This window comes from Balaenoptera musculus, chromosome 1 (assembly GCF_009873245.2).
Source record: "Balaenoptera musculus isolate JJ_BM4_2016_0621 chromosome 1, mBalMus1.pri.v3, whole genome shotgun sequence".
In the NCBI taxonomy this organism is placed as follows: domain Eukaryota; kingdom Metazoa; phylum Chordata; class Mammalia; order Artiodactyla; family Balaenopteridae; genus Balaenoptera; species Balaenoptera musculus.
Genome location: NC_045785.1, coordinates 107098113 through 107109280, shown reverse-complemented (window position 1 = coordinate 107109280; position 11168 = coordinate 107098113). Strand labels below are relative to the sequence as shown.

The 11168-nt window shown below is 46.8% G+C and overlaps 1 protein-coding gene across 4 annotated transcripts in view; it reads right to left on the bottom strand.

The window, feature by feature from the left end:
- Nucleotides 1-314: 314 nt before the first annotated feature.
- The window catches only part of BCL9 (BCL9 transcription coactivator), an 84039-nt gene continuing 73185 nt past the window's right edge, over nucleotides 315-11168 (bottom strand). For all 4 annotated transcript variants that reach the window (XM_036873750.1, XM_036873758.1, XM_036873742.1 and 1 more), the window contains 3 exons: nucleotides 5440-7681; nucleotides 3995-4255; nucleotides 315-2658 (listed from right to left, as the gene is read on the bottom strand). In XM_036873750.1, the coding sequence (XP_036729645.1) occupies nucleotides 1541-2658; nucleotides 3995-4255; nucleotides 5440-7681 (3621 nt within the window). In that variant the 3' untranslated portion in view covers nucleotides 315-1540. The remainder of the gene's footprint in view (nucleotides 2659-3994; nucleotides 4256-5439; nucleotides 7682-11168) is intronic.

Here is an 11168-nt window from a genome sequence, read left to right as displayed (position 1 = left end):
AAAGACCATGAATTTCCTCTAGAGGTGGGGCATGGGGACCAGGGCTGCTCCTCTGCCTGTAGCTAGGATTTCCTGATTGGGACAGAAGCAGCACAGGATCAGTCTACACGAGTAGTTACGCCTCAACAGCAAGCAATACGCTTCATCTGCAAAGGCGCTTTTATGTACTTCCCCTAACCTTCACCCAGATCAACTCCGATACAAAGCTACTATGCTTCTGGGTCACATGGCAACTAATATGCCCAATACCGAACAAACAGGAATCCAAATGGACAAAAAAGGCAATTCAATTTTGTAAGAAACAATATATTTTATTTTTCTGACACCACAGCTCTGGTGAGTGGTTTTGTACCAAATTTAATGGAGGTTACACAGAACGTTTGACGCATGGGACGGGGAGGAAAGGGAAGGAAACACAAAATTAAAAACAAAAACAAAATCTTGGATAGCTTTTAGCATCTGTTCCACTCCCACATTAATAAAATTCACTTGGGAATTCCTAGTAAAAAGAGAACAGAAAACAAGGCGGGCAGGGAAGGGTAGGCTGGGGAAGAAAAGACGAAGGGCAAAGAAGACCATCGAGCATCCCAAAGACAGACCTTTCCCTCCCAGAGCCGGGACAACGCTCGGCATGGAAGGCGAGGCTTCGTTAGATTTATTTCCCCCAAATAACACCGTGTATTGCAGCTGCCAAAGGGAAAAAGAGAGGAGGGAAGCAGGGGGTCACCAGTGGGGGACACAACAGGAGGAAACTCACTTAACCAAGAAGATAGGGAAGGAGAGAGGAGGGAAAACAAGAGAAAAATGTGAAGGTGGGTCTTCAGATTGGGAGAGACAGACAGTGCTGAAGAGCACTTGAACTGAAAAACAAATGTCCTAAGCATCATTATTTTTAAAAAGAAAAATCTCCCCCCTCCCCCCACCCCTCGCTGAACTTAGTTCCTCTTTTTGTGCTTTTCATTAATACTCTGCTCTGAGGTCGTAGTTTGGTTTTTCTATACACTGGAGTTGAAAGAAAATAGTCCAAAGGTCTGAAGATGGATTCTCCACCTAAAGTAAACAGCCCAGCATTCCTGTTCTCTTGTCCCAAAGACTAAAGTCTCTGCTAAAATCCCTTTTACAATATAGTACAGTACACACAAAAAAAATAAAGCCCAAAGCAAAAACAAAACCAGAAAAGAATCCTGGGAGAAGCCAGTCCAAAGGACGTAAACATACAGAGAATGGTGCAACACATGACCCATGGCAATTCTCAAAGCACGGCTACAGATTCCCAAAAGTAGGTGCCATCATGGGATACCCAAGTCCACAAAAATAATTTTTAAAAAATAAATCTTAAAAAAAACACACCTGTTGATTAAATGAATAATTTGTTTTCAGATAAATCCATACATTCTCGAGTTCCCCCCTCCCCCAAAGCAGCCCTTGGGTCTCTGTTCTCCTATTGCATGACCAACAGTACTCCTGGAACTCCCTCAAAGCAGCTCTCAGGACCTGGAATCTCATCTTGACAAGGATCGGCACATCCAATCTTAGCAGCTTAAAACATCATGTTTCCTGGGTTGCCAGGTCCTTGGCTAAATCCACCCATGCCCACGTCAGCGGCCATGCCCCGGGGCCTCATCTGTGGGGGGATCATGATGTTCTGTTGGGGTCCCATCATGCCCTGCATGGACATCATCATGCCTGGAGAGCCCACAGGCCCAGGGTGGGTGTAGAGCCCGGCAGGCCCTCGATCCTTGCCAGGAATCATGCCCACGGCAGCAGCTGGATTGCTCATCAGGGTGGGCTGGCCGGGCATTGTAGATTGTGCTGGTGACATCATCCGATGGTGAGGTCCCATCATGCCTTGCTGGAGAAAGGCTGGTGGTCTCATTGGGTTGTGGCCTGGCATGGATGGAGCTGTACCAAGAGGGATGTCCGGAGTTCCCACTGGCCCTGGACCTCCCATGCCAGGTAATGCTAGTCCCATTCTGGGGGCTTGTTCGCCCATCATCCCCTGCATGTGCGAAAACCCAGGTCCAGGACCCTGGGGCTGTTTACGGCCTGGGACTTCCCCTCGAGGGAAATATTGCAGTGTCTGGCTAGGCTTCTCAGATGGAATAATGCGAGACAGATCAAACTCAGGTATTCCGGTGGCTCCAGGTCGGATGACCTCCTGTAGATCTGGGTCTGTAAACACTGAAGGCATGCTGTTCCCCAGGACAGCGAAGGAGTCAGGACCCCCTGGGCCTCCAGGCTTGCAAAGTGCTGCATCTGCTGAACTTTGGGGCAGGTTGCTGGGGCGGCCAAGGGGCCCTTCTCCTGGGAAACCCATCCCTCCTGGGAAGTTGCCCTGCCCCCCACTGGGGCCATTGTGAGGAAATGGAACCTGCTGTGGAGGAGATTGAACTGGAGGGAAGCCCTGGGGGAAACCCATCCGTCCTTGAGGTACCATCGGAGGCTCCTGGGACCCATGCCCCATGATAGGATTGTGTGACATCAAGCCAGGCCCCATCGGGACCCCATGAGGAGGTATGGTGGGTCCCATGGCATTCGGAGAGGGCATCTGATTGGAGTGAGAAAGTGGCTGGGTCATTCCCATTGGGCTGAGGGTTGGCATTGGAACCACGGGGTTTGGACCTGAAATTCGAGGATTCTGTGTATTAATGCCCATTCCTAGAAAAATAAAGATATCAAAGGAATCAACTTAACCAAAAGCAACTCAGGAAAACTATCATAAATCAAATTAACAAAAAAACTATTGTGCATCAAGTGCGCACGGTACTGTGCTGGGGAAACATACAATGCACAATCTCTGCCCTCAGTAAGATTATAATACATTTTGGGGCACACAAACCAACAGCTCTACAAGACAATATATTATTGAGTCTTAAACTGTAGGACACAAAGGTATATAGAAGACAGCTAGGAAGAAGTCTCCTGTGTGAAAAGTTACAAGTGAATATGCAAATGAGTACAGTCTTCTTCATTGGAGACATTTAATATAGAAGAAAACAATTTGCCTGGATGACTCAGTATGGTCCTTTTTGGAGAAAGAGGACTAATTAGTCCTATGAGTCTAAGAATCAGCAGTAAGGACAAGGAAACCAAACAGGCCTTTTTCAATTGATACTTGGCATCACTATTTTATATTACCTTACAGAGAGAGCATTTTGAACTCTACGTTGTATGAAATGGTAAAGAAAAGCTAATTTTTAATGGAAAAGGAAAACGCACAGGTTCTGCTCTGGTCTCTGGGACATTTAAATATTTGGTCTCTCCATGGAGTTAACCACTGAGAATGGTAAGGATGGTGCTTGTGCCACCCACAGAGCATGCCCTCACCTGCCTGATGATAAAGAGCATCCCTAACAATCAGAACGAAACTGGAACCAGAAACCCATGGCTCAAAAGTCATGGTCTCTTTACTGACCACCTTCACCATACCAGATCATGTCCTACTAGTGAGATTTGGGGAGACGGGAGGTGTAGGAGTGAAGGAGAACAGAATGAGTAGGGAAGGGAGGAATTTTATTCTCTCTCTAGTCCTAAAGAAAGTGATTCTCTAGGAAATAGGGGCTTTCCATTGTCTGAAATCCTGTGGCTGCTTATGGTTTGAGGCTGCCCTTCCAGGAAAATATCTGAAGACTAAAGACATTCCGATCAGCATGTTAAAAAGATACCGCTCTCAGTTTTGTGCCAGGAGGACGTCCCCAACCTCCACCAAAAAAAAAAAAAAAAGCATCTAGGTACACAGAAGCATCAAAACTTCCATAAGAAAATGACAAGAACTACAAAGAAACCTGCTTTCTTATCAACAAATACTGAATTAAGCTAATAAAAAATATTGTGATCATTCTCTTCCTCTAGGCAAGACACTTTAGTTTTACTGAAACTAACTCAGATGGTATACTTTTTCAACTCGGTGAACGTCCAGCCATCAGGAAAAGACTTCAGGAAGTTTTTCTTTTGTCCAGAGCTAGCTCCATATCCTATCTTCCTGATTTCTTACCTGGCATATTATTCATTGATGGCAAGTTGGGAGAACGAGCTGGAGGGGAGTCGTCATCTGAGCTGGCCACGGTCTTGATGGCATCGTGGTATAACGGGGTAGAACTGGGCATTGCAAACTTGGACATTCGAGACATCATAATAGACAGTGGGTTCTGGGAAAGGGTCGGCTCTGGAGGCATGGTGTAAGGTGTACTAGAGGGAAGACTTCCCGGGATACTCACAGAGGCAGACTGGCTGGCTGTAGGAGGTGGGGGGCCACCTAGGAGAAGAAAGCAAGACAAAACAAAAAAGGGCAGGGAATTAGATTTCTCTTGAAAGCTACTGGGCATATCATTATGAACTAGCAGGGCCAGGAATGAGACAGATGAACAGGACAGTGTTATGAGACCCAGGACATGAATCATCGGTCTCTAGTCAAGCTCCGTGTGTGTGCAGAGGGAAACTGCAGTGTGAGATGGAGGTGACAGCTCAGCAGATGGGAAGACAAACACACCAAGAATGCGTAAGAAATATTAGTTCAAACTTGGGAAAACCATGGGTTACAGGCAACTCTTATGGATCTCTTTCCCTTGCCAATCACAATTTAGAATTCGACTCAGGCATTAGTATGCTAGGAAGCCAGATTAGCAATCCCACCCCAGGTACTAACAGAATCACCCTACACATGCTCTTGATTGATTTTCTGCCACCAAGATGTCTGAACTGAAAAGGTCTGAGGGGGCAACTCCACTGTACTGCTTTTGTGAACTGCTCCCCAACGGAGAGACACACTTTAGCTTGGTAGGATAAATCTCCTATCTTATTCTGATTCTTTCTCAAGTGGAGACAGCACAGACCTAGTATTTATACCTCAGTGCTCATCTTCCACTGACCACCTCTGGTCCCGTTCACAAAACCACCATCATCAGTGAGAGCTTCTCCTAGGAAGAAAATACTAATAAATTGTAGCTGATCTGTGAGAACAGCAGTTCACCAGGGAGAATGTTTCGGTAACAGTTTCTATGGTCAACACGTATTTACGAGAACCACTCAAGTCTCTCAGCAGCCTCCCCTCTTTGCTTGGGATGATACTCAGACTCTCTTGACATGATGACGGCAGCCCTCTGAAGTGGGTGGGTCTAGTATTTAAGGCCACATTTACCCACTGTTGAGACATTCTATTCCACCACCGTGAGTTCACTGTGCAAATGTAAATCATTCAGTGAAATGACGCACATTTCCCATCTTTCTCCCAGTCCTATCTGAGAAACATAGTCTGCACTAAGAGCAGAACCCCATGGAAGTCCCGATTATGCACTCTGCCACAAATACGTCCATCTTGGCAAAAGCCACCTCCTTTGGTTGCATAATCAGGTTAAGACACCAGTTTTCTTAAAGTACGTAAATCAGGCTTTCGCAATCTCTGGCTTTAAGATGCAACTGTGAGGATGAAAGCATACTGACCTGACTCTACACTTCCCAGCATGGCTGGGGAGGCCATGGTGAGGGGTGCTTTATGGTTTGGAGGGATCCCGGGACTCTGAAGGGGAGGTTTTGGAGAGGAGGTCCATCCAGGTGACGGGGCGGGAAGTGATGGAGACTTGAGGTGAACAGGCGAAGCAGCAGCAGACCCCAAGACAGGGGGGGACTTAATGGAAGCAGCAGCAGCTGGGCCCGCCAGCATGCCTGCCAGCTGCGATGGAGTCTGAGGGGACTTGAGGTTCCCCGAGGGCGAGCCCAGCATTGGCGACTGGACTTGGCGCATCGTGGGAGACTTCAGAGGGTTAATGCCTGGGGAATGCACCTGGCTGCCTGCCACAGAGAGATCCACGGGCTTCCGCCCCAGGCCGCGCTGAACGGGAGGAGCCGTGTTGAGGCTAGTGGGGTTACTAGAAGGGTTGAGAGGTAGTGGTGGCATATGACTGAGCCGGCTGTTAGTCCTTTGGTCGGGCCCAATTGGTTCTCTGAGATTCCGCAAGCCACTGTTGCCGCCTGGACCCTGAGACATGGGGAGGAACGGCCTGGGGCCCATGCCATACTCTTGCTGAGGGTGCTCGCCGAAGGGCAGGGGCACCATCTTCTGCTGAGCAGGCAGCATGTCTGCACCGCCGGCGCGGAGTTTCATCATCTCCTCGGGCCCCGCCCCAGCCTCTCTCATCTTCTGAGGTATCATCTGAGAGTTGGATCCCATGTTGACATTTAGACTGACATCTCCCTTCATCCCACTAGGAACCATCCCAAACTCGAGTTCCCGACCGGGGCCCATCTGTGGGGGCATTCCTTTTGGAAAGTCACCCCTAGAAGGGCTCAGCGGGCCCTCCACTGGTATTCGAGGGAAGATGGGATTACTCCCCGGCTCCATGTGTCGCTGGGAGCCAGGGATCATCCTGTTCATCTCCATGCCGGGCCTGATGCCTTCCATGCTCATCCCCGGGGGCAGACCCAGCTGTTTCTCTGCCAGCTGCTGTTGAAACATCTCTTCAGACAATCCTTGGGGGTTTGGGAAACGTTCCCCTCGGCCAGGACCACTGAAGACGCCCTGGCCAGGCGGGAAGTTTCGACCGTCTGGGATTTTTGGCACATCGTCTGGCCAGCTGACTCCAGAAAGACCTGGTCTAGATGCCGGGTTGGGGACATTAGGCCCCTCCATTTCAGAGTTCATCATTCCTGCAAATCCAGGGAGGCGCATCTGGCTCCCTGGCATGTTGGGGTGGGGAGCCATGGCCCTCGGGGGCAGAGAATGGGGCATGTTGATCCCGTCGGCAAAGGGCTCTGCACCCCCAGGCCCCCAGGCCTCGCTGGGGGTCATCTGGTACGGAGGGGGAGGCCCTCGGACCACGCCCCGCGGCCCGTGCTGATGGACCATCATGTCCTGGAGGGAGCACTGCTGCACGACCACTTGCTCCTGCTTTCTCCTCTTCTCCTCATAGAACTCTTGCTGCAGTTTCAGCCACGCTATCTGCTCAGGGGTCATGTGATCCAGGTGGTCGGGTCCAATGGGCCCAGACTGGGAGTTCATGGAAGGTGGAACCATTTCATCCGGAGAAAAGGGCACATCTCTGTGTCCCTGAGGGCCAAAGGGAGCCCCCACGTCTGTCCGGGGCCCAGGTCCCTTACCTAGGCTTTGGGATTGAGCCATCATGGCCTGTATTGGCCCTTCTGGTTTTTTCTGAGGTCCATCTAACACCCCAGTACTCTGCTGGGGTCCCCCACTCTGTCCTCCTGGGAATTCTTTCTCATCAGGGAAGAGCATACGCTGGATATCTCTGAGCGTTTGTAAGGAGCGCTCCCGGTGCTCCAGCTGCTCCTGAGACAGTCCGTCGGGGTTCTCTCCCAGTGCGGGGGGCTCTCCACTGGACACCGGTGGAGGCGGGGGGGCTTTGGGATCTGCTGAAGAGCTACTGCTCCCCTGGGAAACGGGAGTCACTGCTCGGTTGTTGGGCGTCGAGTTTGGCCCGGTACCGTCTGGCGGCAGTGGAGTGGAGCTGGCAGGGCTGCCTACAGAAGGAATCAGTTTGTTTTCTACCCCAGGACTCTCCCGGTCCAGGGGACGCGGGGGGGCGGCAGGCTTGGGTGCTGGTGCCGGAATGGGTGGAGTTGGCTGCAGTCTGGTGTTCTGGGAAGAAGTCTGGTCCTGGGTGGCTGGAGCGGGGGGCTGTTGTGGGAGAGGTTTCGGATCATTCCGAAGGGCAGATATCTGTGTGTTCTGAAGATAAATGAGATTTTAAAAATCACTGGTGAACTGAACAGAAGGGCAATGAAAAGAGCAAGATATGTTATAAAGGACTTGTCCCAGCCACATAAATCTACACTGACACTTGCTGTAGAAACTGCTCATGTACAACCCCACTCTGGACATGCAGACATTTTGATTTCTTTCTCACACTTTGCTGTCAAACGGCATCCTCTTTCCCTTGCTGAAGATTAGGTTTCAATAACTTTAAAGCATGCCAAGGGAAAGCCACGCTGCCAAAGTGAATACATTTGAGTATCTATTTCGAGGAACAGGTTTGATATCACATGTCTACTATGTGTTTCTGATTCAGGGAGAGATTAGTTTCTTGGTATGTGGGAGGCTGTACCTAACACCTTTTTCTTTCCCCGAAAGTATAACTGGGTATGTAGACTTCTCATTGTCAATCAAAAAGTCTAATGTTTTCAACTGAAAGTCGTTGTCACTTCCAGCTCTGTACTCTGCCCATCAAAGGCGGGAGGTACGGCCGCTCCACTTCAGTGTTTCCCCTGGCACGGTGACTAGTGAAGTACTCCTCTCCTTGAGTTTCCAGGGGCCTGACATCTCCGATTTCTGTTTTCAGTTTGTGATCACTGATTCCATACGAGAATTTGTACATTAACTGTAGTAAGATCATCTGTAGGCAGGAAGGGTCGGCAGAGAAATCTGAGGCTATCTAGCTCGTGGTGTCTCTTGATCTGTTCTTTCCAACAGACAGCACACGGCCCTTTCTACAGGCTGGATGATCGCCTTATTATTATTTATTAAGTACCGATGCTAAGTCCTGGGTAAAGGCACGCTCACCTACAATAGGTGACACGGACGCTGTCAGTGTCTGGAAGAGGGACTCGTAATGTTCTGGGTCTACACCTTAGCACTGCTGGAGGTACTGGTACTAGAGAAGGGCAGTACTGAAGAACAGACGGGCCCAGTCTAGTGACTCCATCAAGGGATCTCTCACCAGCCTCCAGTGAGCCGCGTGATCCCTTTTTGATGTTCACTTGCTCCTACCTGTTCGCTTAATCAAGGCTGTATTTCCAAACCCTGAACGCTCTTACTTACATCCCCACCTACTCTCTGGAACGTTTATCAAGGCGCAGATTTGTACAGGAATCATCATGCATATCCCTGAACACGAACAGTTCACGTTCCGTGGGTATGTATGCAAGTGTTCCACTTGCTGGTACTCTCCATGCATCTGTGTCTGCAGACCGAGACTGGTGGGGGTAAGACTGGCTGAACTTGGATGACTCTGGATGTTGCAGCGTCCTCTGTCTCTCTGACTCCTTAACTGGGGTGTGGAGGTCACCTTAATTTTCTCTCCAGTGCCAGTTTAAGTTTGGTTTTGTTGTTAAGGGTGGTCACTGATTTCCTACAAGGTGACCGTGACAGAAGAAACAGTTTAGTACCACCCTTTTTATTTTAGATTTGGAGCAATGGTGATTGGACTATTCCCAATTCCCTCCTTATTAACTCCTTTTCTGATTTCATTTTAGTACCAGAGAATGTGGAGGTGAAAACTGTCTTAATGACTTAAGATCTGTCATTAAGTCAATAAAATGTCGGTTTGAGTTGCAAGGTACCCTGTGCATTCCAAAACAATATAAATTATAAATAAACAAATATTTTTAAAGTATAAATTTAAAAATATATACATTTAAAATATTATATATATCCATCGTCTACCCTTGAGTAGCAGAGATGCAGAGGGACATGAAATTTTTTTTCTAGGCCTAGGAAAGCCTAAGCCTGCTATGTCACAGGGGGGACTTCTATGTTCATATACAACAAGGATGAAATGTCATCCATTCTGTATTGAATTGTCACTTCAGTCGTTTATTGTCATTTAACTTTTCCCATGTTTAAGACTCATCCAAGTTTTAGATTTTATGCTTCCTGAACGCAGGGACTGTATCTTGAACCTCTAGTGTCCCCACAGCATTTGGTGCAATGCCTTGACAATGTGAGACACAAGAAATATCTTTTGGTTCAATTTGGAACACTACATGTATTAAAACAACCATTATGTGCATTTTCTAATGTAATTTATAGTAGGTGCTTAAGTTCCAGAGAGGAAACAGACTAACGTTTACTATAATTTTGGAAATATCAAGCAATTAAAAGCATTCAATGGTTCTCTCACTTTGAAATAAATAAGAATCATTTTGAAAGTCACTGAGACCTTAATTATGGTATCATCAGCATGTACTCCAGTACTGTAGTTTTTGTTGCTGCTCTTTTTCTGTTCTTCAAGTAACTCAAGAGTGTTTGCTATTTTTTAAAATCCTGCTCTGTACAGAGGGTCTGAATTCATAATTTCCCAGAGATGGCTACATGATGGAAATCCTAAGATATCTAAATATCTCCTTTTCTATTTTGTACCTCTTCTCTCCTAGTAATTCATCCGTGTATCAGCATGTTAGTAGAAAAGGCCAATGCAGTGTGATATGCCTAAAACCACACAATTAGGTTAAATGCTCAGAATGTAGTTTATACCATCAAGATTATCTCCCATTGAACCTTCATACACTGTTGGTGGGAATGTAAATTGGTGTAGCCACTATGGAAAACAGTGTGGAGATTCCACAAAAAATTAAAAATACAACTAACATACAATCCAGCAATTTCACTCCTGGGTATTTATCCAAAGAAAACAAAAACACCGATTAGAAAAGATACATGTACCCTTAAGTTCACTGCAGCATTATTTACAATAGCCAAGATATGGACACAACCTAAGTGCCCATCAATAAATGAATAGATAAAGAAGATGTGGTACCTATATACAATGGAATATTACTTAGCCACAAAAAAGAATGAAATCTTGCCATTTTCAAAAACATGGATGGACCTAGAAGGTTTAGGCTAAGGGAAATAAGTCAGACAGAGAAAGACAAATACTGTATGATTTCACCTACATGTGGAATCTAAAAAACAAAGCAAATGAACAAACATAACTAAACAGAAACAGAGTCATAGATACAGAGAACAAACAGGTAGCTGAAAGAGGAGAGGGGGTTGGGGAGAGGAGAGAAATAGGTGAGGAAAATTAAAAGGTACAATCTTTCAGTTACAAAATAAATAAGTCATGGGTATGAAATGCACAGTGTGGGGAATACAGTCAATGATTATGTAATATCTTTGTATGGTGATAGACAGTAACTAGACTTATCATGGTGATCATTTTGAAATGTATAGAAATATCGAATCACTATGTGTATACCACAGACTAACATAGTGTTGTAGGTCAATGACCACAAACAAACAAACAAACTCATAGAAAAAGAGATCAGATTTGTGGTTACCAAAAGTGGAAGGGCTGGGGGAGGGAGAATTGGAGGAGGGTAGTCAAAAGGCACAAACTTCCAGTTATAGAATAAATAAGTACTAAGAATGTAATGTACAACATGATAAATATAATGAATGCTGCCATATGTTCTATATAAAAATTGTTAAGAAA